Source organism: Heterodontus francisci, chromosome 12 (genome assembly GCF_036365525.1).
Source record: "Heterodontus francisci isolate sHetFra1 chromosome 12, sHetFra1.hap1, whole genome shotgun sequence".
Taxonomy (NCBI): domain Eukaryota; kingdom Metazoa; phylum Chordata; class Chondrichthyes; order Heterodontiformes; family Heterodontidae; genus Heterodontus; species Heterodontus francisci.
In genome coordinates, this window is record NC_090382.1 from 104611027 (window position 1) to 104638363 (window position 27337).

The 27337-nt window shown below is 45.8% G+C and overlaps 1 protein-coding gene across 1 annotated transcript in view; it reads left to right on the forward strand.

Moving 5' to 3' along the window:
* The first annotated feature begins 3668 nt into the window (after nt 1-3668).
* Nucleotides 3669-27337, forward strand: part of hdac3 (histone deacetylase 3) — a 41876-nt gene continuing 18207 nt past the window's right edge. Inside the window, exons 1-8 of the mRNA XM_068044004.1 lie at nt 3669-3776; nt 7003-7085; nt 20093-20235; nt 21175-21256; nt 23405-23461; nt 23539-23594; nt 24089-24222; nt 25327-25407. Coding sequence (XP_067900105.1) covers nt 3722-3776; nt 7003-7085; nt 20093-20235; nt 21175-21256; nt 23405-23461; nt 23539-23594; nt 24089-24222; nt 25327-25407 — 691 coding nt within the window. The 5' untranslated portion in view covers nt 3669-3721. The remainder of the gene's footprint in view (nt 3777-7002; nt 7086-20092; nt 20236-21174; nt 21257-23404; nt 23462-23538; nt 23595-24088; nt 24223-25326; nt 25408-27337) is intronic.

Sequence of the window (27337 nt, forward strand, 5' to 3'; positions counted from 1 at the left end):
CAGTTCTGGTCGCCACATTACCAAAAGGATGTAGATGCTTTGGAGAGGGTGCAGAGGAGGTTCACCAGGATGCTGCCTGGTATGGAGGGCGCTAGCTATGAAGAGAGGTTGAGTAGATTAGGATTATTTTCATTAGAAAGACGGAGGTTGTGGGGGGACCTGATTGAGGTATACAAAATCATGAGAGGTATAGACAGGGTGGATAGCAAGAAGCTTTTTCCCAGAGTGGGGGATTCAATTACTAGGGATCACGAGTTCAAAGTGAGAGGGGAAAAGTTTAGGGGGGGATATGCGTGGAAAGTTCTTTACGCAGAGGGTGGTGGGTGCCTGGAACACGTTGCCAGCGGAGGTGGTAGACGCGGGCACGATAGAGTCTTTTAAGATGTATCTAGACAGATACATGAATGGGCAGGAAGCAAAGAGATACAGACCCTTAGAAAATAGGCGACAAGTTTAGATAGAGGATCTGGATCGGCGCAGGCTTGGAGGGCCGAAGGGCCTGTTCCTGTGCTGTAATTTTCTTTGTTCTTTGTTCTAGAGTGTTCTACGTAACAGTTGTTGTGGACTGGTGTGGTACTGAGTTATAGCATCAGAACATTGGAACAGGACGAGGCCATTCAGCCCCTCAAACCTGTTCCACCTTTTAATTAGATCATGGTTGAACTGCATCTTCACTCTATATACCCACCTTGGTTCCCTTAATACCCCTACCCTAACAAAAATCTACACGTCTCAGTTTTGAAATCTTCAATTTTCCCCAGCCTCAACAGCTTTTTGGGGAAGAAGGTTCCAGATTTTCACTAGCCTTTGTGTAAAGAAATGATTCTGATATCAGCCCTAAATGGCCTAGCTCTCATTATAAGGCTATGCCCTCTTGTTCTGAACTCCTCACCAGAGGAATTTTTTTTTATATTCGTGGGATGTGGACATTAAAGCCTGGCTACACGACCCGAACCTGACTAGACCAGGTTCAGGTCAGGTTGGGTGGAAATTCTGAGTGCAGCATTCGGGCTCATATTGGGTCGAGCTGGACAATGCTGCTTCCGGGAAGTCACAGCATCAGGCTTACCCATGATTCCCCATAACTCCAGCTGCAGGAATAGCCTGCTGCCGGAACGGATGAAGGAGATTCGTGTTGGGTCGGGTGCGAAAAAAAAGTTAAGGGGCTTGTGTTGGGTTTTAATTTTATATCCAAGCCAGGCTTTAGTGGACCTCGCTGGCTAGGCCAATATTTATTGCCTATCCCAGATTGCTCTTGAACTGAGTGGCTTGCGAGGCCAATTTTTTAAAGAGTCAACCATATTGCTGTGGGTCTGGAGTCACAAGTAGGCCAGACCAGGTAAGGACAGCAGATTTCCTTCCCTAAAGGGCATTAGTGAACTAGATGGGTTTTTACAACAATCAATTCATAGTCACAAATAGACTAGCCTTTTAAATTCCAGATTGTTTTTACTGAATTCAAATTTCACCATCTGCAGTGGTAGGATTCAAACCCACATCCCAGCCTGGGCCTCTGGGTAACTCTTCTTTGGCCTCCTTATCTCGAGAGACAATGGATACGCGCCTGGAGGTGGTCAGTGGTTTGTGAAGCAGCGCCTGGAGTGGCTATAAAGGCCAATTCTGGAGTGACAGGCTCTTCCACAGGTGCTGCAGAGAAATTTGTTTGTTGGGGCTGTTGCACAGTTGGCTCTCCCCTTGCGCCTCCGTCTTTTTTCCTGCCAACTACTAAGTCTCTTCGACTCGCCACAATTTAGCCCTGTCTTTATGGCTGCCCGCCAGCTCTGGCGAATGCTGGCAACTGACTCCCACGACTTGTGATCAATGTCACACGATTTCATGTCGCGTTAGGGTTCATGTAACTAGTCCATTGACATTACCACTACGCCACCACCTCCCCCTGTAGTGGCCTGATTCTTGGCCTGTATCAGAACTCATTCAGGGCATACACGCCAATTGAAATCAATGCCCCTGGGATCTTGGAGGGGTACAGTGAGCCAAGGTCCATGGCTCTGACCTCTACTGACAGCTGCTTACTAGAATGTGTGTGTGTGTTTGGACACTGCTCACCCAGTGAGGGTGGGATTGGACTCAGCTGTGGCCGATGCCTCAGTGGTCAAGATTCACTCTGTCCAAGTTCACATATCGCTGACCCCTGAATCTCACCTTGACTTTAGCCCGGGGTCCAGGGACCCGCATTTTGACCCCTGACCTTAAGGTTGCCCTTTACTTATTTATTTATTTATAGACACAGCACTGAAATAGGCCCTTTGGCCCACCCAGTCTGTGCCGACCATCAACCACCCATTTATACTAATCCTACATTAATCCCGATGCCGGATTTATTGGTAAACGTGATGCCTGAAACGTGATGCGGCTTCTCCGGCGTCGGTGACGGGGGAACTGAACAGCGGTGCTGCACTCGAAGCTTTCCTCATACTTTTGGGATGCTGAGGAGCGGCCTCATCCCTGGAGCCCGGCATGGCCGCACCGCCCTTCACGCTTGACACTCTGGAAGGACAACTGAGTTACCCGCCGGCTCGGGAGCAGCGACCTCGCTATTTCATCTTTCAGGCGTTTACAAGTTTACAAACCATTAAAAACAGGTATTGACCTCCCATTTTCAGTACCCATGAAATCCAATCGAGTTGCTGTGCTGGGAATCCCCCCACCCCCTCGCACCCCCTTCCCAGCTCCCCCCTCGCACCATCTTCCCCTCACACTCCTTTCCCCTGCACCCCTCCTACTCCCCTGCAGCCCCCTTCCCAGCTCCCCCTCACACCCCCTTCCTTCCACCCCTTCCCACCGCGCCCCTCCCCTTCGCACCCCCTTCCCCCCACCTCCTCCCACCAGCAACCACCTACCCCTGAGCAGGGGCCCTAACAATCCCACTGCCTTGTGGGTGTCTCGGGAGAGACCAAGGCTAAGGGAGTAAACCCTAACAGAAAATCCGGAATGGAACCCAGAAGGCATGTGTCACCTTTGGCATGTTTCCGGCAGTTCCTGCAGCCAGCACGTCGTGCTCTGCACTCCTTTGGACCCCACCAGAAAGGCCAAGAGGGGGGTTTTGACGCTTGGGCAACTCACAACCTCCATACATCCGCCATGGAGAGGTCACTCCATAGTGGCCTCACAGCGACCAAAGCAACAAGGAAGGCAGAGATACAGATACATTAATCCCATATTCCTACCACATCCCCTCAATTCTCCTACCACCTACCTACACTAGGGGCAATTTACAATGGCCAATTTACCTATCAACCTGCAAGTCTTTGGCTGTGGGAGGAAACCGGAGCACCCGGCGGAAATCTACGCGGTCACAGGGAGAACTTGCAAACTCCGCACAGGCAGTACCCAGAATCGAACCCGGGTCACTGGAGCAGAGGCTGCGGTGCTAACTTTTGCTCTGACCCCCGACAACAATATCTTTCCTTGGCTCTGAGCCATAATCTGACCCCTGACCCTAATCTTGGCCCTGAGCCTCGTTCTAACCCTTGACCCCTGCCCCTTGCCTCTGGCTCCTGCTGAGTGACAGCCGCCCTTCTCGCCAGGGGAGACGCTGCGCTGTAACCAGGGAAACCAAACGTCATCCGTGTCCCTGCTCCCGGGAACCGAACGCAGCCTCCAGTGACGTCAGCGCGCTGTGGGAACTGCGTCAGACGCAGGACGCGGTGACGCGGGGCGCAGTGTGCGGGCGGGAGTCGGTGCTGCGGGCCGGCGCGCCATGGCAAGGAAGGTTTCTTACTTTTATGACCCAGATGTGGGCAATTTTCACTATGGTGAGTGAAGGGAATGTTGGGGTGGGTAAGCTACAGGGGCTGGGGGGGGGGGGGGGGGTACCTTGGGGAGATAGAGAGGCTGGGGCACGGGTGGAATAGAGGTGAGGGTACATAGGAAGCATGTAGAGGCTGGGGGATGGGTGGAATAAAGGTGGGGGTACATTGGGGACATATAGAGGCTGGGGGAGGGGTGGAATAGAGGCTGGGGGAGGGGTGGAATAGAGGCTGGGGGAGGGGTGGAATAGAGGCTGGGGGAGGGGTGGAATAGAGGTGGGGTACATTGGGGACATATAGAGGCTGGGGGAGGGGTGGTATAGAGGCTGGGGGAGGGGTGGTATAGAGGCTGGGGGAGGGGTGGTATAGAGGCTGGGGGAGGGGTGGAATAGAGGCTGGGGGAGGGGTGGAATAGAGGCTGGGGGAGGGGTGGAATAGAGGCTGGGGGAGGGGTGGAATAGAGGCTGGGGGAGGGGTGGAATAGAGGCTGGGGGAGGGGTGGAATAGAGGCTGGGGGAGGGGTGGAATAAAGGTGGGGTACATTGGGGACATATAGAGGCTGGGGGAGGGGTGGAATAAAGGTGGGGGTACATTGGGGACATATAGAGGCTGGGGGAGGGGTGGAATAAAGGTGGGGGTACATTGGGGACATATAGAGGCTGGGGGAGGGGTGGAATAAAGGTGGGGGTACATTGGGGACATATAGAGGCTGGGGGAGGGGTGGAATAAAGGTGGGGGTACATTGGGGACATATAGAGACTGGGGGAGGGGTGGAATAAAGGTGAGGGTACATTGGGGACATATAGAGGCTGGGGGAGGGGTGGAATAAAGGTGTGGGTACATTGGGGACATATAGAGGCTGGGGGAGGGGTGGAATAAAGGTGGGGGTACATTGGGGACATATAGAGGCTGGGGGAGGGGTGGAATAAAGGTGGGGGTACATTGGGGACATATAGAGGCTGGGGGAGGGGTGGAATAAAGGCGAGGGTACATTGGGCACGTATAGAGGCTGGGGGAGGGGTGGAATAAAGGTGAGGGTACATTGGGGACGTATAGAGGCTGGGGCACGGGTGGAATAAAGGTGAGGGTACATTGGGGACATATAGAGGCTGGGGGAGGGGTGGAATAAAGGTGGGGGTACATTGGGGACATATAGAGACTGGGGGAGGGGTGGAATAAAGGTGAGGGTACATTGGGGACATTTAGAGGCTGGGGGAGGGGTGGAATAAAGGTGGGGGTACATTGGGCACATTTAGAGGCTGGGGGGCAGGTGGAATAAAGGTGATGGTTACATTGGGGCATGTAGAGGCTGGGGCAGGGGTGGAATAAAGGGGGTATGTTGGGGACATATAGCGGCTGGGGGAGTGATATCTGAAGTCTGGGGGTATATTGGCAGTTATATAAATGGAGGGACATTGGGCTATATGGTAGGTGGTGATACAGAGACTGGAGACACTTTGATGGGATGGTGGTTATTGGCAATGCAGGGGTTGGGGGAAGGAAGGGAGGTTACAGGGCAGGTTACCTAGTGGTTATGTTATTGGGCTAGTAATCCAGAGATCTGGATTTATGATCCAGAGCCATGGGTTAGATCTGACCAGGGCAGCTGGAGAATGTAAATTCAATTTATTCAATAATACTGGAATAAAAAGCTAGTTTCAGTGATGACTATGAAACAACAGCTAGTCTAATGGTGACCATGGAACCGTTGTTGATTGTTGTAAAAACCCATCTGGTTCACTGATGTTCTTTACAGAAGGAAATCTGCTGCCCTTACCTGGTCTGGCCTACATGTGACTCCAGACCTTCAGCAATGTGGTTGACTCATAAATGCCCTCTGAGTTAGACAATTATGTGTTCAAGTCCCACTCCAGAGACTTGAACTCAAAATCTAGGCTTACACTTAAGTGCAATGCCGAGTAAAGGACGGTTTGGGTCTGCAAATGAAACCCTACCCGAGCCTGACCCAGCCCGAGTCCTTTCATTTTTTCCCACGCCCTACCAGACCATCAGTTAACCTACCTTCCTTTTTTCACTTTGTTGCTTATCTGCACAAGCTTCAAATAACTGTAACAAAACCACCTTTCAAGTCCAAAAAGTACATTACGTCGTCGGGTTTGGCTTGGGTAGTCGGCCTTTAATGCTGAGTGAGTGCTGCACTGTCAGAGGTGCCGTCTTCTGGATGAGACGTTAAACCGAGGTCCCATCTATCCCCTCAGCGGGATGTGAAAAAAGTCCCACAGCACCATTTGAAGAAGAGCAAGGTGTCCTGGCTAATATTTTTCCCTCAACTGAAGCTGGTTGTCACTTACCTTACCGCAGTGCTGTTTGTGGGAGCTTGCTGGCACAAATCGGCTGCCACGTTTCCTACATTACAACAGTGCCTACACTTCAAAAGTAGCTGTAAAGCACTTTGTGATGTCCTGAGATTCAAGTCTTTCAAAGGGAACTTGCTGTGAATTTCCATCTGTTCTGTTTTTAATCTATTTACTACTGATTCTTACGGAGTGTTTTACTTCGGGACCATGAAAACTATAGATCGGGATGTATGAGTTTAGAGTTTGTGTTTTTAGAGTTTAGAAGAATGAGAGGTGATCTCATTGAAGCATACAAAATTCTTACAGGGCTCGACAGTGTTGATGCAGGAAGGATGTTTCCTCTGGCTGGGAGATTCCAGAACCAGGGGACACAGTCTCAGAATAAGAGGTCGGCCATTTAGGACTGAGATGAGGAGGAATTTCTTCACTCAGAGGGTGGTGAATCTTTGGAATTCTTTATCCCAGAGGGCTGTGGAGGCTCAGTCATTGAGTATATTCAAGACGAAGATCGATAGATTTCTACATATTAAAGGCATCAAGGGATATGGGGATAGTGTGGGAAAATTGCGTTGAGGTAGATGATCAGCCATGATCTAGTTGAATGGCGGAAAAGGCTCGAGGGGCCAAATGGCCTACTCCTCCTATTTCTTATGTTCCTGTGGTGATTTGAAATTCACTATATGGAGGATTTTTCTCACTCCTTGTTCTTTAAACCCCCGCCCAACCCCACCCCACCCCACTTGATACGCGCCCTCAGGTACTCTGAGAAGCACTTTATGGATATAGGTTGAAACTGTCTCTGTATAATCCATGCATATGCACTGTTGTGGAATACCACCTTGAACCTTTTTTGATGGTGTCTGTGTTGCATTTGAATCACACTCACTGTTGTCTACCACATCATCTTTGTTTAGGTGCTGGGCATCCCATGAAACCACATCGCCTGTCTCTCACTCACAGTTTGGTTCTACATTATGGACTATACAAGAAAATGATGGTACGTGTAGTGATTTGAAAGCTGTTGCATTTCATAGTTATATCAAATCTACAGCCGAGAAACAGGCCAATCGGCCCAACAGGTCTATGCTGGTGTTTATATTCCCCACTGCCTCCCACTCAAATGCCAGCATACATCTGTTCCCTTCTCCCTTATGTATCCCTTTATAAACAGGCTCATGCCTAATGCAGTCATTTATCAGGGACATAAGTTAAGTAGCCCAGGCATTTAATCTCGATTGAGCAGCTGACTATTTATGACTAGAGCTTTTTAAAAGAGATGCATTGCACTTGGGGAGCACAGTCATTACTGAACTAAAATAAGACCGGTTCAAAGTTAATGAGTTTGAGGTGGATCACTTTATTTAGAATGAAAATTTTGGTCAGGAGTCTGAACTGCTATTTTGTGGTTTCCCCAGATGAAAATGCTTTAACTGTGGTGTACTAATGTAATAAATTATTCCTTTATTTGCTCATGCTGTGTTTTTTTTAAATTCATTCTCGGGATTTGGGTGTCAATGGCAAGGCCAGCATTTATTGCACATCCCTACTCACCCTTGAGCTGCCTTCTTGAACCACTGTAGTCATGTGGGAAAGGTGCTCCTCCAGAGCTGTTTGGTAGGGAATTCCAGGGTTTTGACCTAGCAACCATGAAGGAATGGCAGATACCTGTCCAAGTCGGGATGCTGTGTGTGACTTGGAGGGGAACTATTTTCAGTTCTATGTCCACTATTGTTCTCTGTATATCTGGATGATTTGGACCATAGGAACAGGAACATTTAGCTCCTCAAGCCTGTTCCATCATTCAGTAAGATCATGACTGTGACCTAACTCCAGAAACCCGCCTTTGCCCCATATCTCTTAATACCTTTGGTTAAAAAAATCTATCAATCTCAGTTTAAAAGGTAACAATTGATTTAGCATCAATTGCCATTCGTGGAAGAGAGTTCCAAACTTCTACCATCCTTCACTCCTTAAAAAGTCTGGCTCTAATTTTTTTAGATTATGCCTTCTGGTCCTAGACTCCCCAACCAGCGGAAATAGTTTATCTTCTCTATCTGTTTCCGTTAATTTTTTAAAAATTCTTTCATGGAATGTGAGTGTTGCTGGCAAAGCCAGCATTTGTTGCCATCCCTAATTGCCCTCGAGAAGGTGGTGGTGAGCCGCCGCCTTGAACCATTGCAGTCCATCTGGTGTAGGTACACCCACAGTGCTGTTAGGAAGGGAGTTCCAGGTTTTTGACTCAGCGACAGTGAGGGAACGGCGATATACGTCCAAGTCAGGATTATTAAGATTTTCAGAAGGCTTTTGATAAGGTCCCACGCAGGAGTTTAGTAAACAAAATTAGAGCACATGGGATTGGGGGTAATATACTGTAATGGATTGAGAATTGGTTAACAGACAGAAAGCAGAGAGTAGGAATAAATGGGTCATTCTCAGGATGGCAGGCTGTTACTAGTGGGGTGCCCCAAGTATCAATGCTTGGGCCACAGATGTTTACAATCTATATAAATGACTTGGATAAGGGGACCCATTGTCATATTTCCAGATTTGCTGATGACCCAAAACTAGGTGGGAATGCAAGTTGTGAGGAGGATGCAAGGAGTCTTCAAGGGGATTTGGACGGGCTAAGTGAATGGGCAAGACCTTGGCAGATGGAATATAATGTGAATAAGTGTGAGGTAATCCACTTTGATAGAAAAAACAAAAAGGCAGAGTATTTCTTAAATGGTGAGAGGTTGGGAAGTGTTGATGTCCAAAGTGACCTAGGTGTCCTTGTTCATGAGTCACTAAAAGCTAGTATGTAGGTGCAGCAAGCAGTTAAGAAGGCAAATGGTATGTTGGCCTTCATTGCAAGGGGATTTGAGTACAGGAGTAAAGATGTATTGCTTCAATTGTATAAAGCCTTGGTGAGACTGCACGTGTACAGTTTTGGTCTCAACTAAGTAAGGATATACGTGCCCTAGAGGGAGTGCAACGGAGGTTCACCAGACTAATCTTATGATGGTGGAATTGTCTTATGAGGAGAGATTGCAGAAATTGGGTCAGTATTTTCTAGATTTTGAAGAATGAGAGGTAATCTCATTGAAACTTACAAAATTCTTACAGGGTGTGACAGAGTAGATGTGGATAGGATGTTTCCTGTGGCTGGTGAGTCGAGAACAAGGAGACGCAGTCTCAGAATAAGGGGCAGGCCATTTAAGACTGAGATGAGGAGGAATTTCTTTACTCAAGAGGGTGGTTAATCTGTGGAATTCTCTATCCCAGAGGGCTGTCCTTGAGCATGTTCAAGACAGAAATCAATAGATTTCTGAATACTAACAACATCAAGGGATATGGGGATAGTGGGGAAAATGGCGTAGAGGTAGATGATCAGCCATGATCTGTTTGAATGGCGGAGCAGGCATGACGGGCAAAATGGCCTACTCCTATTTCCTATGATCCTATGTGTGACTTGGAGGGGAATTTGCAAATGGTAGTGTTCCCATGCAGTTGCTGTCCTTGTCCTTCTAGGTGATAGAGGTCACAGATTTGGAAGATGCTGTCAAAGGAAGCTTGGCAGGTTGCTGCAGTGCATCTTGTATATGGTACACACTGCTGCTGCTGTGTGCCGGTGGTGGAGGGACTGAATGTTTAAGGCGGTGGATGGGGTGCCAATCAGCAGGCTGCTTTGTCGTGGGTCGTGTCGATCTTCTTGAGTATTGTTGGAGCTGCACTCATCCAGGCAAATGGAGAGTATTCTGTCACACTTCTGACTTGTGCCTTGTAGGTGGTGGACAGGCTTTGGGGAGTCAGGAGGTGAGTTACTTGCCGCAGAATTCCTAGCCTCTGACCTGAGTTTGTAGCCACAGTATTTATGTGGCTGGTCCAGTTAAGTTTCTGGTCAATGGTAACTCCCAGGATGGTGATGGTGGGGGATTCAGCGATGGTAATGCCGTTGAATGTCATGGGGAGATGGTTAGATGTTCTCTTGTTGGAGATTGTCATGTGTGACATATATGTCACTTGCCACTTATCAGCCCAAGCCTGAATGTTGTTCAGGTCTTGCTGCATGTGACCACAGACTGCTTCAGTATCTGAGGAGTTGTGAATGGTACTTAGTGTGTAATCATCAGCGAACATCCCCACTTCTGACTTTATGATGGAGGAAAGGTCATTGATGAAGCAGCTGAAGATGGTTGAGCCTAGGACACTACCTGAGGAACAGCGATGTCCTGGGGATGAGATATTTGGCCTCCAACAGCAACAACAATCTTCCTTTGTGCTAGGTATGACTCCAGCCAGTGAAGAGTTTTCCCTCGATTCCCATTGACTTCAATTTGGCTAAGGCACCTTGATGTCAAGGGCAGTCACTCTCACCTCACCTTTGCAGTTCAGCTCTTTTGTCCATGTTTGAACCAAGGCTGTAATGAGGTCAGGAGCTGAGTGGCCCTGGAGGAACCCAAACTGAGTTTCAGCGAGCAGGTTATTACTGTTTAAGTGGCACTTGATAGCACTATTGATGACACATTCCATCACTTTGCTGATGATCGAGAGTAGACTGATGGGGTGGTAATTGGCTGGATTAGGATTTTTGCTGCTTTTTGTGGGCAGGTCATACCTGGGCAGTTTTCCACATTGTCTGGTAGATGCCAGTGTTGCTGCCTTGGAACAGCTTATTTAGGGGTGTGGTTAGTTCTGGAGCATGAGTTTTCATTAATACAATTGGGATGTTGTCAGGGCCCAAAACCTTTGCTGTATCCAGTACCTTCAACCGTTTCTTGATAACACCTAGAGTGAATCGAATTGGCTGAAGACTGGCATCTGTGATGCTGGGGAACCTCAGGAGGATGTTTGCAAATGCTTCAGCCTTGTCTTTTGCGCTGACATGTTGGGCTCCCCCATGATTAAGGATGGGGATCTTTGTAGAACCTCTTCCTCTGGTTAGTTGTTCAATTGTCCACCACCATTCACAACTGGACGTGGCTGGACGACAGAGCTTTGAGCTGATCCATTGGTTGTGGGATCGCTTGGCTTTGTATCACATGCTGCTTCTGCCATTTAGCATGCGTGTGGTCCTGTGTTGTAGTCTCACCAGGTCGTCACCTCATCTTTAGGTACGCCTGGTGCTGTTCCTGACGTACTTTCCTGAAACCCTCATTTGCACTTTGATATCTTGAAAACTTGGATCAAATCATGGGAACTTAGGAGCAGGAGTATGCCATTCAGCCCATCGAGCCTGCCCTGCCATTCAATATCATCATGGCTGATCATCCACTTCAATGACTTTTTCCCACACTATCCTCATATCCCCTTATGCTATTTGTATTTAGAAATCTGTCAATCTCTGCTTTAAACATACTCAATGACTGAGCTTCCACAGCCCTCTGGGGTAGAGAATTCCAAAGATTCACAACCCTTTGAGTAAAGAAATTTCTCCTCATCTCTGTCCTAAGTGGCTTCCCCCTTATTTTGAAATTGTATCCTCTGGTTCTAGACTCCCCAGCCAGGGGAGACATCTTAGCTGCATCTATCCCTTAAAGTATTTTGTATGTTTCAATGAGATCACCTCTCATTCTTTGAAACTCTAGCGAATACAGGCCCAGTTTTCCCAATCTCTCTTCATACAACAGTCCTGCCATCCGGGGAACAAGTCTGGTGAACATTCATTGCACTCCCTCTATGGCAATAATATCCTTCCTAAGGTAAGGTGACCAAAACTGCACACGGTATTCCAGGTGCGGTCTAACCAAGGTTCTATACAATTGAAGCCAGACTTCACTACTCCTGTACTCTCAACCTCTTACGATAAAGGCTAACATACTTCCGAATTGCTTGTTGCACCTGTATGTTAGCTTTCAGTGACTTATTGACAAGGACACCCAGGTCCCTTTGTGCAGCTACACTTTACAATCTCTTATTTAAGAAATACTCTGCGCATCTGTTCCTCCCAGCAAAGTGAATAACCTCACATTTTTCCACATTATATTCCATTTGCCACATTCTTGCCCACTCACTAAGTCTGTCCAAATCCCCTTGAAGCTGCTTTGCAACTTCCTCACAACACCCATTCCCACCTAGTTTTGTGTCATCCGCAAACTTGGAAATACTACATTTGGTCCCCACATCCAAATCATTGATATATATTGTGAACAGCTGGGGCCCAAGCACTAATCCCTGCGGTACGCACTAGTCATACCCTGCCAACACGAAAATGACCCGTTTATTAATGCTGTCAGCTTTCTGCCTGTTAACCAATCCTTAATCCATGCCAGTGTATTACCTCCTATCCCATGTGCTTTAGTTTTGCCAACCAACCTCCAGTGGAGGATTTTATCAAAAGCCTTCTGAAAATCCATTATACCATGTCCACCGACTCCCCTTTATCAATTCTGTTAGTAACATCTTCAAAAACTCCAACAGGTTCGTCAAATGTGATTTCCCATTCATAAATCCATGTTGACTGTTCCCAATCAGATCATTATTATCCGTGTCCATTTGTCCCATCCTTTACAATAGATTCTAGTAATTTCCCAACGACTGATGTGAGGCTATCAAGTCTGTAATTCCCTTTTTTTTTCTCCCTCCCTTTTTAAATAGTGAGGTGACATTTGCGACCTTCCAATCTGCAGGAACTGCTCCAGAATTTATAGAATTTTGGAAGATGATCACTAATTCATCCACTATCTCCCTAGCTACCTCTTTCAACACTCTGGGATGTAGAATATCAGGTCCTGGGGACTTATCAACCGTCAGCCCCATTAATTACTCCAATACAACTTCCTTCTTAATAATTTCCTTCAATTCTTCATTCTCCCTAATCCCTCAGATCTCTAATTCTGAGAGGTTTCTTGTATCTTCCTCAGTGAAGACAGGCACAAAGTAATCATTTAGATTCTCTGCCATTTCTCTATTCCCGGTTATAAATTCTCCTGATTCTGCCTGCAATGGACCCACATTTGTCTTAGCCAAATGTTTCCTTTTTACGTACCTGTGGAGGCTTTTACAGTCCGTTCTTATATTTTTTGCTAGCTTGCATTCATATTCTGTTCTCCCTTTCTTTATCTGTTTCTTTGTCCTCTTTTGCTGTATTCTAAAATCCTCCCAATCCTCAGGTTTACTACTATTTTTGGCAACTTTATAGACTTTTATTTTTATTTTATACAATCCTTAACTTCCTTTGTTATCCACGGTTGATTGCCTTTACTCTTGGGGTTTTTGTGCCTTGAAAGAATATATAGTTGCTGTAAACTGTGTAATATTTCTTTAAAGACTATCCATTGCCAATGTACTGTCATACCTTTTAATGTATTTTCCCATTCCACCACAGCCAGTTTACCCATCATATCTTCATAATTTCCTTTGTTCAAATTTAACACCCTGTCTTCGGATTCCACCACCTTACTTTCAAACATAATGTAAAATTCTATCATATTATGGTCACTCATCCCTAAAGGTTCTTTTACAACAAGATTATTAATTAGCCCTTTCTCATTACATAATACCAGATCTAAAGTAACCTGTTCTGTAGTCGGTTATTCGACATACTGCTCTAGAAAACCATCCTTAACACACTACAGAAACTTGTCCTTCACAGCATTAGTGCTCATTAGGTTTCCCCAGTCTATATGCAGATTGAAGTCACCCATGATTACTGTATTACCCATGCTACATGCTTCTCTAATCTCCTGATTAATACCGTGCCCCACACTACCACTACTGTTTGGCCTATAAACTCCTACCAGTGTTTGCTACCCTTTGCTGTTTCTAAGCTCCACCCAAACAGATTCCACATTTTGTTCTTCCGATCTGAGATCCTCCCTTACTAATGTACTGATCCCATCCCTTATTATCGGCGCAACACCACCTCCTTTTCCATTTTGCCTGTCCTTCCTAAATGTCGAATATCCTTGAATATTCAGTTCCCAGTCTTGGTCACCCTGTAGCCACATTTCTATAATGGCAATTAGATCATACCCATTTACCTCTATTTGTGCCTTTAAATCATCTACCTCGTTGCGAATGCTGCATGCATTGAGGTAGCATGCCCTTAACCTTGTCGTCCTTATATTCTGCATTCTAAGCCTAGTTGATGCATGCCTTTGTTTCGCCTGCCTTCTCATGTCATTTGCTACTTTTCTGCTTCCAATATGAGCTACCGCTCAGGTTCCCACCCCCCTGACAAGCTAGTTTAAACCCTCTCCAACAGCACTAGCAAATCTCCCTGTGAGGATATTAGTTCTGGTCCTGTTAAGTTGTTGCCCATTCATTTTGTACAAGGCCCAATGCCTCAGAAATCTGATGCCCTCCCTCCAACACCAATTCTCCAGCCACGTGTTCAATCGATGAATCCTCCTATTCCTATGCCCACTAGCACGTGGCACTGGGAGTAATCCTGAGATTACTGCTTTGGAGGTCCTGCTTTTTAATTTCCTTCCAAACTCCCGAAAATCTTCTTTCAGGACCTCATCCCTCTTCCAATCTATGTCATTGGTACCAATGTGGGCCAAGACCTCTGGCTGTTAACCCTCCCCCAGAAGGATGTCCTGCAGTTGCTCCTTACCCTGGCACCAGGGAGGCAACACACCATCCTGGAGTCACATTTATTGCTGCAGAAATGCCTGTCTGATCCCCTGACTATCGAATCCCCTATCACTATTGTTCTTCCACTCTTCTTGTTCCTTTCCTGTACAGCTGAGCCACCCGTGATGCCACGGATTTTGCTTTGGCTGCACTCCCCCGAGGAGCCACCACTGTCATCAGTATCCAAAATAGAAAACCGATTAGCAAGAAAGATAGACTCGGGATCCTGCACTGCCTGCCTGGTTCTCCTAGACAGTCACCAATTCCCTCTCCGCCTGCATGCTCCTAACTTGCAGTGTGATCACTTCCCTAAACATGCTGTTCACGTAGTCCTCCGTGTTGCGGATGAACATCAGAGACTCCAGCCGCCGGTCGAGTTCCAAAACCTGGAGCTCAAGCTTTTGCAGTCGGTGACACTTCCTGTAGAGGTGTTCGTCTAGGACACGTGGGTCCATGGCTTCCCACATACCACAGGACATACATTCCACTTGGCTGAGCTGACCTGCCATGACGTTAACTTTAAAATCTTTTTATTACAATGAGAAGTAAAATAACTTGGCAGTTACTCACCAATCAACTTCTTCCCCTGTACTGAAGAGAACGGCAGCTACTGGAGGCTGAAAAAAGGTAGAAGAAAGAAAGGACCCCCTCCCTCACGCACCAAACTCCCACTTTACACAGTGTGCACTCAGATATTTTTCTTAATTTATGTTCCCCTCCTTCCCGAACTCCCTCAATTACCAAACTCCCTTCTTAACACTCTTGTGCCCCCCCAGCAGCACTCAATACAGACAAGCGGCACTGAGTCCTCTGAATTTATACTCTGAAAACAATGCTGTGTTAGCTTTGCTAAAGCTCTGCTACAGTTCAGAAACCAGTTGAAGCTAGCTACATCTACTCTGAATGTCCCTATACCCCTGTTTAAAACTGCAAGAAACCTAGCTTACCTCAACTGAAACAGGAATCTCAATTAATTGCTAGATGTAAAACAAAACTCGTCTTGAGAGATTAACCCCTAAAATTCACTCACTTACCGAACTCCCTTCACACTCAGTGCAGACTACTTAATCTTCTAAATTCCAGCGAATAAAACCCTAATTTGTGTAATCTTTCCACATAATTTAACCTTTGGAATCTAGGCATTCTGGTAAATCTGCACTGCACTCTTTCCAAGGCCAGTATATCCTAAGTGTGGTGACCAGAACTACTATAGGTGTGATCTGACTAGGGTTTCGTAGCATGACCTCTGCCTCCTCTAGGCTGGTTACAAGGAACACAGTCTCAAAATCTGCTGACTGCACAATAATAGGCAGTTTTGCAAACATTGAGGGGGACTGGGAAATACTTGAGGATGGCACAGGTTAAGATGGGCAGACAAGTGGCAGATACAGTTTAATGGGGATAAGTGCTAGGCAAATACATTTTGGGAGTAAAGAAACACATGCAATGGGAGTGTGAATTCAATGGAAAAATGCAGAAGGATGATAATGAACAGAGAGACTTCAAATGCATGCCCTGACACAGGGAGTGCAGGTAGATAAATCCACAAAATATAGCAGTGGAATCTTAAATTTTATGAATAGGAGCGTAGAGTCTTAAGAGTAAAGAAGAAATGGTCAATTGATACAAGACATTGATTGGAGGAAAAAAAGGCAGACTTGTATTTCTGTAGCACCTTCACAAGCTCAGGAGGTCTCAAAGTGCTTTACAGGCAGTGAAATACTTTTGAAGTGTTGTCAGTGTTGTAAGGTGGGAAACATGGCAGCCAAATTGCGCACAGCAAGATCACAATGGCATTTTAATCACAGGGCAGGACACCATAACTCCCCTGCTCTTTTTCAAAATAGTGCTGTGGAATGTTTTACGTCCACCTGAAAGAGCCGATGGAGCGTTGGGGTTTTTTGCGTTCATTGAAAGATGGCGCCTCAGACAGTGCAGCACTCCCTCAGTACTGCACTGGATTGTCGGCCGGATTTTCTTTTGTGCTCAGGTCACTGCAGTGGGGCTTAAACCTACAGCCTTCTGAGTCCAGCGGGGAGGGTTTTACCAACTGAGCTGTGGCTGACACGGCAACAGTTAGTAACTGGGGTTTTGTTTAGTTTAGTTTAGAGATACAGCACTGAAACAGGCCCTTCGGCCCACCGAGTCTGTGCCGACCATCAACTACCCATTTATACTAATCCTACACTAATCCCATGTTCCCTACCACATCCCCACCTGTCCCTATATTTCCCTACCACCTACCTATATTAGGGGCAATTTATAATGGCCAATTTACCTACCAACCTGCAAGTCTTTTGGCTTGTGGGAGGAAACCGGAGCACCCGGAGAAAACCCACGCTGACACAGGGAGAATTTGCAAACTCCACACAGGCAGTACCCAGAATTGAACCCGGGTCGCTGGAGCTGTGAGGCTGCGGTGCTAACCACTGCGCCACTGTGCTGCATTAACGAAAGAACATTAAAGCCATGGAGAGCAGACACTGTAGATTCACCAGGATTCCAGCCATAGGAAACTATAGATTTGAGGTAACTCTCGAGATGCTGGGGCAGACAAGTGGTAAAAGGGGGTGTTAAAGGAGATTTAATAAGTTTTTTTAATGAATTTTGTCAGTGTCAATCAAGACTATTTCCTATAGTCACCAAGGAGAGAGCTTAGGGCACTGAAATAAAACCAAGAAATGCTGGAAATACTCAGCAGGTCTGGCTGCATCTGTGGAGAGAGAAGCAGAGTTAACATTTAACATCAGAAGGGTGACTGACCTAAAACAACTGCTTCTGAAAAGATCCCAGTGACCTGTCTATGTGTATTTGGATGCCAGACTGTGTGCTATCTGGAACATAACATATCCTTTTTCTTCAAGAATTAACAAGTACTTTGGTCAAAGCATCTTTATTTTTCAGGATGTGTGTGTTGGGAATATATGTATTTACTGCCATATTTCAAACTGTGTGTTAAAGCTTTGCATCTTTATTGACTAAGTCTTGTTTTATAATAAATTAATACTTTTGTTGTTTAGAAACATAGTTGGTGGATTTTATTCTGAAATAAAAATAGAGTATATGATTGGCCATATCGGTAACTGGGTACATATTTAAATATATGTTGTGACCTGTGGAGAAGTGGGACTAGAGAAAGGCAGTGCACCCCTCCTGCCTTGGTTGTAACACTACCAAAATGTATCGCTTCACCCTCTCTGCTTTTTTCCAGAATTATTTAATTAATTCAATTTAAATTCCTTGGCTGCTGTGGTGGGATTTGAACTCCTGTCTCCTAATCTTTAGTCTAGTCCTTTGGATTACTAATCCAGTAACATACTATGCTAATGTTCCCGGTTTTTGTTTAGTTTCTCCGAAACCTTAGTGGGCTGCTTTCTTCCTGCACAATCTCTCTCCCCCCCCCTGCCAACTCCCCTCCCTGCCCATGCACCAAGCCAAGGTGGGTGGCCTTGAAACTTCGTAGCATCTTTGCCACTACCTGATTGAGATCTGCTCACTGCACACAATGTGGTTGAGTTGTTCACTGCTTTCACTGGAGTATCCGCCGAGGGACTAATTTGTTTATCTTTAATTGTGCGAAGCCTAGTTTCAGCTTTGAATGGAACGTTATTTTCAAATGAGCGCAAGTATTTAGTTTCATCTCCTGTCTCAGCTCAACTGGATGATCCATCTTGGCCTCCTTCTGATGTTCCACCATCATAGATGCTAGTCTTCAGACAAAACAATTCACTCCATGTGATTTCAAGAAACAGCTGAAGGCACTGGATACAGCAAAAGCAGTGGACTTGACAACTGTACCACTGAAGATGTGCTCCAGAGCTAGCCATGCCCCTAGCCAAGCTGTTCCAATACAGCTACAATAGAGGTGTCTACCCAACGATGTGGAAAATTGCCCAGGTATGTCCTATCCACAAAAAGCAGGACAAGTCCAATCCGGCCAATTACCGCCCCATCAGTCTACTCTCAATCATCAACAAAGTGATGGAAGGTGTTGTCGAAAGTGCTGTCAAGTGCCACTTACTCAGCAACAACATGCCCACCAATAATGCTCAGTTTGGTTCTGTTGGACCCACTCAGCTCATGACCTCATTACAGCCTTGGCCCAAACATGGACAAAAGAGCTGAATTCCAGAGGTGAGTGTGATTGCTCTTGATATCAAGGCAACATGTGACTGAGTGCGGCATTAAGGAGCCCTAGCAAAATTGAAATCAATGGGAATCGAGGGGAAAACAGTCCACTGATTAGAGTCATACCTAACACAAAGGAAGATAAGGTGGTTGTGGTTGTTGGAAGCCAATCATCTCCGCCCCAGGACATCACTGCAGGAGTTCCTCAGGGTAGTGTCCTTGGCCCAACCATCTGCTGCTGCTTCATCAATGACCTTCCCTCTAACACAAGGTCAGAAGTGGGGATGTTCGCTGATGATTGCAGTGTTCAGTACCATTCGCAACTCCTCAGGTACTGGAGCAGTCCATTCCTGTATGCAGCAAGACCCAAACAACATTCAGGCTTGGGCTGATGAGTGGCAAGTAACATTCGCACGACACAAGTGCCAGGCAATGGCCATCACCAACAAGAGAGAATCTAACCATCTCCCCATGACATTCAGTGGCGTTACCATCGCTGATTCCCCCACCATCAACATCCTGGGGTTACCATTGACCAGAAATTGAACTGGACCAGCCGTATAAATGCTGTGGCTACAAGAGTAGGTCAGAGATTAGGAATCCTGCAGCGAGTAACTCAGCTCCTGACTCCACACTTGTCTGGATGCGTGCAGCTCCAACAACAGTCCAGAAGCTCGACACCTTCCAGGACAAAGCAACCCACTTGATTGGCACCCCATCCACAAACATTCACTCCCTCCACCATCGCGCACAGTGACAGCAATGTGCAGCATCTACAAAGATGTTCTGCAGCAATGCACCAAGGCTACTCAGACAGTATCTTCCAAACTCGCGAGCTCTAACTCCTAGAAGGACAAGGGCAGCAGATGCATGAGAACACACCTGCAAGTTCCCCTCCAAGCAACACACCATCCTGACTAGGAACTATATCACAGTTCCTACACTGTTGCTGGGTCAAAATCCTGGAACTCCCTTCCTAATAGCACTGTGGGTGTACCTACCCCACATGGACTGCAGCAGTTCAAGAAGGCAGCTCACCACAACCTTCGGATGGGCAACAAATGCTGGCATGGCCAGCAATGCCCACATACCATGAAACAAATTTTTAAAAAATGCAGCTCTGTGAAGCACTTTGAGACATTTTAGTATCTTAAAGGCACAGTATAAATGTATGTTATAACTGGTTAATTATGTTGGACTGATGTTGGCTGTTCTTGTATATTGTTGCTCCATTTATCTTTCTCTCCCCTCTCAGCACTTGGGGGCTAGTTACAAGCCTGAAAGGGAAATCTTGGATAATTGTTTTGTTTCCAACAGGTATTTAAACCATACCAGGCCTCCCAGCATGACATGTGCCGCTTCCACTCTGAGGACTATATTGACTTCCTGCAGAGAGTGAGCCCAAACAACATGCAGGGTTTCACCAAGAGCCTGAACACCTTCAACGTGGGAGATGATTGGTAAGAGAGGGTCAAAGTGGAGTGGTTAAACACACAATTGTGACTCTGTTGAGGCTGATGTTGTTCGATTCATGATGTTTGTATCTAATACTTAGTACAGTCCCCACCACTCGCACCTTCCCTGTTTATCCCAGACAGCTCCCTATATTGGAAACTGGCACTGACTGTCAGATAGTGCTTCTGCTTGACGTCGTCGCTCTGTGCTTCTGGTTCAACATGTCTTAATCACCCGCTTATTAAATGTTGATTTCTGAAAAGACATTCACAAACGCAGAAATTCAGGAAGTTTGAAACTGACCCAGGGCAGGGCCACGAAGAAAGCTAACTCCAGGAGTGCAAATTCTCTGAGCAGCACAAGGAGGAGGAGAGACCCAAGCAGCTGATTGACAACAGTGGGCTGAGCGGCAGTCCTAAGTAGTGCAGTGCACATTGGTGGTTTGCTACACTGATTAGTTGGTCATGATAAGTTGGGCTACACGATCACGGGATTCTCGTGGTACAAGACTGGTACTACATCTGGCTATGTAACAGATCAATGATGCTACATGCCAGCTGTTGCAGATCAGCTTTCTAACTTGATGCAGACGTCTTTGGGATGAGAAGTGTTGTATAGATTCTTGTACCTTTGAAGAATTCACAGACACTTCATAAAGGTCAAAACTACGTGACCTGCTCAGGAAGATGGTAACAGTATATTTGTTGACCTGAATCGCATTGAACGGTTTTTAATCTGTTAAATGTTGAGTGGGACTGATAGCACCGGTGGTGAGGAATCATCAGCTTTCACTTCCTCTTGTCTGAGACCTGAAATTTTCACAGTCATTTCAGCCTCCTCATGATATAAGAAGCCCTGTCTTTACCAGTGCTGTGGAGGTACCGGCTTCCAGTAAAATGCGCATTAGCTGATTGAATCTGAGTGAAACCATTTTGTATTTTCAGCCCTGTGTTTCCAGGATTGTTCGAGTTCTGCTCACGATACACAGGAGCCTCTCTACAAGGAGCAACACAATTAAACAACAAGGTAACCACAAAATGTATATCCATACCAAAGCATGTTTCTGTATATTCAAGTATGAGACTCGCTGTTTGAATGTAGGGGCACTCATTTGTGAGTCATTGTTGTGGATGATCCTTTAGCTCATTCTGGATACTGCAGTCATAGAAAGTTTACGGCACAGAAAGAGACCACTTCGCCCATCGTGTCTGTGCCAACCGAAAAACGTTCCACCCATTCTAATCCCACCTTCCAGCATTTGGTCCGTAGCCCTGCAGATTACGGCACTTGAGGTGCATATCCAGACTTCTTTTGAATGAGGTTAGACTCACTGGCCTGTAATTATTTGGTCTACCCCCCCTCTCCCTTTTTAAACAGAGGTACAACGTTAGCGGTCCTCCAATCCTCCGGCACTACACCTGTATGCAGCGAGGACTGGAAAATGATGGTCAGACCTTCCGCTATTTCCTCTCTTGCTTCTTTTGACAGCCTGGTTTACTTTTCATCTGGCCCTGGTGATTTATCAACTTTCAAGGATGCTAATCCCATTAATACGTCCTCTCTCCCTATGTTGATCACATCCAATACTTCACACCCCTCTTCCTTAACTGCAATATCTGCAACATGCCCCTCTTTTGTGAAGACAGGTGCAAAGTATTAAGAACAATACCAATATCTTCTGTCCCTACACATAGGTTACCTTTTTGGTCTTTTATGGGCCCTACTCTTTCTTTCGTTAGCCTCTTACTCTTAATGTATTGATAAAACATCTTTGGGTTCACCTTGATTTTGCTTGCCAATATTCTTACATGCCCTGTCTTTGCTTTCCTAATTTCCTTTTCAGTTTCACCCCTCCACTTTCTATACTCCTCTCGGCTGTCTGTAATATTGAGTTCTCGGTGTCGGGCCTAAGCTTTCCTTTTCTCCCTTATTTTATCCTGTAAGCTCCTTAACATCCATGGGGCTCTAGATTTGGACGTCCGACCCTGCCCTTTTTCTTTTTGAGAACATGTTTACTCTGAACCCCTTGAATCTCCCCTTTGAATGCCTCCCACTGCTCTGACAATGATTTACCTTCAAGTAGTGTTTCTAGTCCACTTTCTCGAAATCACTCTTCATAATTGAGAAATCTAACTCCTGTTCTCTCCCTGTCCTTTTCCATAATTACTTTAAAACTGATTGAATTATGATCACTACCACTAAAATGTTCTCCCGCTGCCACTCCTTCCACCTGCCCATCTTCATTTCCTAAAACTAAGTCTAAAACTGTGCCCTCTCTTGTTGGACTTGCTACATACTGAGCAAAAAGGTTCTCCTGAATGCACCTCAAGAATTCTGCTCCCTCAATTCCTTTCACACTAAAACTATCCCAGTTAATATTGGGGTAGTTAAAATCCCCTACTATTACTGCCCTATTGTTCTTGCAGTTCGCAGAGATTTGCCTACATTGTGCTCTCCTGTCTCCCTCTGACTGTTTGGGGGTCTATAGTACACTCCCAGCAATGTGATTGCCCCTATTTTGTTCCTTAGCTCAATCCATATGGCCTCATTTGATGAACCTTCTAACATATCTTCCCTTCTCACAGTTGTAATAGTTTCTTTGACCAAAATTGCCATTCTCCTCCTTTCTTATCCCCTTCCCTATCGCGGCTGAAAACTCTGTAACCAGGAACGTTCCTGTCCCTCCTTAAGCTATGTTTCTGTAATAGCTATGATATGCTGCCACGTGTCTATCTGTGCCCTCAGCTCATCTGCTTTATTTGCTGGACTCCTTGCATTGAAATAGATACCCTTCAGCACTGCCAAACTCTTTTTATTTTCTAACCTTTGTTTCCTCTGTCCTCCAGACTCATCCATGAATTTTATGCCCTCCATTTTAATTTCTGATTTTGTTCCAACTGAGTCTACCCTCAGGTCCCCATCCTCTATCTACCTCTGGTTTGGTTGCATACCTCTACTTATTTTGGATTATCTGGCATCATTCCTCTGTCCACCTCATAGTATCTCTGTCTTTCTTCCTCCCTGTGTCTCACTCTCCTGCCTCGCCCCCTCTCCCCCACCCGGCCGCCCTCGCACCTGACTGCCCTCGCCTGCCCGACCCCTTTCACTTTCTTTTTTACTGATAAAGTGGTAGAATTAAGTACAGCTTGTTGACAAATGGCTCTCTGTTTTAAGGTGTGTGATATCGCCATTAATTGGGCTGGAGGACTTCATCACGCCAAGAAATTTGAGGTATTGCATTATATGATAAAACATCTGGTTAAGTACAGTGCTCCTGAACGTAAACTAAAACCTTTTTCTTTCTGTAGGCTTCAGGTTTCTGTTATGTGAATGATATTGTCATTGGAATCCTGGAACTGCTGAAGTAAGACATTTTCTGAATTATATTTCAAACAATGCAGAGGATTGAGTGCCGATATTTTTCGCCCTGATTGGCGTTTTGCACATACAATAAAATCCAGTTATCAGTGTTCTGTTTTTCTGCATTTCGTGCATTGCACCAGTAACTGTACCTGCAAAGTAATTCATTGGTGAAGCGTTTTGGGGGGTCCTGAGGTGGTGAAATGGACAGTATATGTGCAAGTTCTCCTATCTTTCTTCTGTGGGATGTTTTGTATAATGTAGAAAACCAGTGGGAATTGGGGCTACCACCACATTTTCTCTCTCCACTTGCCTCCATTCACCTACCGTTGGATAATCTAGTGCAGTTGTTCTCAAACTGGGTCTGCGGAAGAACTGCAGTGCTTTTAACGATTCTTTTTGTAAATTTAAATCCATCAAGGCCTGTGCGTGTTTTGGATCGTGCACTTTGCAGGCTTAAGTGATTTCCGAACCCATGTAACGATTTATTCCCTGCAGGTACCATCCACGTGTCCTGTACATTGACATCGATATTCATCATGGTGATGGGGTGCAGGAAGCCTTTTACCTCACTGACCGAGTCATGACGGTATCCTTCCACAAGTATGGGAACTATTTTTTTCCTGGAACAGGTGAGACATTTGGAGCCAGTGGCGGGGGGGGGGGGTGGGTGGGGAATTGGAAGTAGAATTTGGTAAAATAGTTTTTTTCCAGTAAAGCATAACTTTGTGCGTTTCATACTAACAATTCCCTCAGGCTGTCCACAGAAACCAGCAGCCTCTGTAGAAATTGAATGTAGACAGACAGGAAATCTCAGTGCTGCCGAAAAACTTCACTATGTCTGTCTTCTTTGAACCTCTGGTAAATTGTAGCCAGTCTCACATGTATTAGGTTGGCTTATTGGTAGAACTCTCCCCTCCAAAGTCAGTAGGTTCAAATCCTACTTCAGGATATGAGTGCTTTGACACTCCCAGTGGAATACTGAGGGAGTGCTGCACTGTTGGAGGGGCAGTACTGAGGGAGCGCTGTGATGTCAGAGGGCAGTGCTGAGGGAACGCTGCACTGTCGGAGGGGCAGAGCGCAGTACTGAGGGAGTGCTGCACTGTCAGAGGGGCAGTACTGAGGGAGTGCGGCACTGTTAGAGGGGCAGTACTGAGGGAGTGCGGCACTGTTGGATGAGATGTTTAACCAAGCCCCTGTTTCCCTGTCCAGGTGGATGTTGGCCTCTGCATCCTTGTGGCTAGAAGCCTCCTGGTCAGCATTCCTCAATCGCCTCCAACCAAACTACCCCACTGAAAATATAACAACCAGTCACTCATCTCATCACTAGAAATCTAGCATAAAAACAGTAAATGCTGGTAATACGCAGCAGTTTACTTGGTATTTTTGGAGGGAGAGGACTGGTTAAAGCATTTCTTATGCGGACTAGGTTTGTATTCTCGAGTATAAAAGATTAAGGGGTGATCTAATTGAGGTGTTTAAAATGGTTAAAGGACTTGATAGTTTAGATAGAGAGAATCTATTTCCTCTGGTGGGGGAGTCCAGAACTAGATGTAATTGAATGGTCGAACAGGCTTGAGGGGCTGATTGGCCTCCTCCAGGTCCCATGATCCTCTGCTTCCAAAGTTACTTCCTTTTCAGATTTTGGTTGTTTCAATACTGTAATTTTTTTTTTAATGTGAAAAAAGGCTGCTCTTTGTATTTTGGATGGATTGTGTTTGAAATTCTCTTCACAGGTGACATGTATGAAGTTGGTGCTGAAAGCGGACGGTATTATTGCCTGAATGTTCCACTTCGGGATGGAATCGATGACCAAAGTAAGGAAAGAGCAATCAATCTCTCCAATCACTCGGTTTCTGAGATCTTTATCCAATCCTCCTTTAAACCCTTCCACTCTATCGGCCTGAGCTGTCTATCCAATAGATTCTTTTAAATCGTTCTCGGTATGTGGGCATTACTGGCAAGGCCAGCATGCATCGCGCATCCCTAGTTGCCCTGAGAAGGTGGTAGTGGGCCTTCCGTTACCACTATTGCAGTTGAGGAGCTTGCTAAGCTATTTCTGAGCGCAATTAAGATTCAAACACATCATTGTGGGACTGGAGTCACATATGGGCCCACATATAGCGTAAGGCCATTCGAGTTTTTACGACGATCAAACAGCTTCATGGTGACTATTAGTGAGGACAGCTTTTTTTCACAAATTCTTTCAAACTGAATTCCAATTCGCAAGCAGCCGTTGTGGAGATTTGAATGCATGCTCTCAGGATTATTATCCCAGGCCTCTGGATTACTAGCCCAATAAGATAACCACTACAGGGCCTTTATTGGGTCAGTTGTGCTGCTGTAGGTGTAGTGAGATGCTGGCAATGAATCTTGTGTAGATGTTGTGAGGTGTGGAGGCACAGTCTGTGTGAATAGTCCATGTGGATAAAGGGGAACTGGTGGATGTACTGTACTTAAATTTCCAGAAGGTATTTGATGCGGTGCCACACCAAAAGTTATTGCGGAAAATTAAACCTCATGGTGTAGGGGGTAACATTTTGGCATGGATAGAAGATTGGCTAGCGAACAGGAAACAGAGTAGGCATAAATGGGTCATTTTATGGTTGGCAAGATGTACCGAGTGGTGTGCCACAGGGATCAGTGCTGGGGCCTCAACTGTTTACAGTTTATATAAATGATTTGGATGAAGGGACCGAAGGTATGTTTGCTAAATTTGCTGATGACCCAAAGATAGGTAGGAATGTAAGTTCTGAAGAGGACATGAGGCTACAAAGGGATACAGATAGGTTAAGTGAGTGGGCAAAGAGCTGGCAAATGGAGTATAATGTAGAAAAATGTGAAATTGTCCACTTTGACAGGATGAATAAAGAAGAAGCATACTATCTAAATGGTGAGAGATTGCAGAGCTCTGAGATGCAGAGGGTTCTAGATGTCCTAGTGCATGAATCGCAAAAGGTTAGTATTCGGGTACAGCAAGTAATTAGGAAAGCTAATAGAATGTTATTTTTTATTGCGAGGAGACTTGAATACAAAAGTAGGGAGGATATGCTTCAGTTATACAGGGCATTGGTGAGACCACATCTGGAGTACTGTGTACAGTATTGGTCTCCTTATTTAAGGAAGGATGTAAATGCATTGGAAGCTGTTTGGAAGGCTTACTAGACTAACACCTAGAATGGGCGGATTGTCTTATGAGGAAAGGTTGGACAGGCTAGGCTTGTATCCGCTGGAGTTTAGAAGAGTAAGAGGCGACTTGATTGAAACATATAAGATTCTGAGGGGTCTTGACAGGGTGGATGCAGAAAGAATGATCCCTCTTGTGGGAGAATCTAGAACTAGGAGTCACTGTTTAAAAATAAGGGGTCACCCACTTAAGACAGAGATGAGAATTTTTTTCTCTGAGGGTCGTGAGTCTTTGGAACTCTCTTCCTCAAAAGGCGGTGGAAGCGGTGTCTTTGAATATTTTTAAGGCAGAGGTAGATAGATTCTTGATAAGCAAGGGGTGAAAGGTTATTGGGGGTAGGCAGAAATGTGGAGTCGAAGTTGCAATCAGATCAGCCATGATCTTGTTGAATGGCGGAGCAGGCTCGAGGGGCCGAGTGGCCTACTCCTGCTCCTAATTCGTATGTTTGTATGCACCGACTTGGTTCAGGCAAAAGTTGCAATTTTTGATCTGAATAGAGAGATAAACCTGAACGCAATGCTTTCAGGATGTCCAAAATCCAGCTGTCCGATAACTTGACA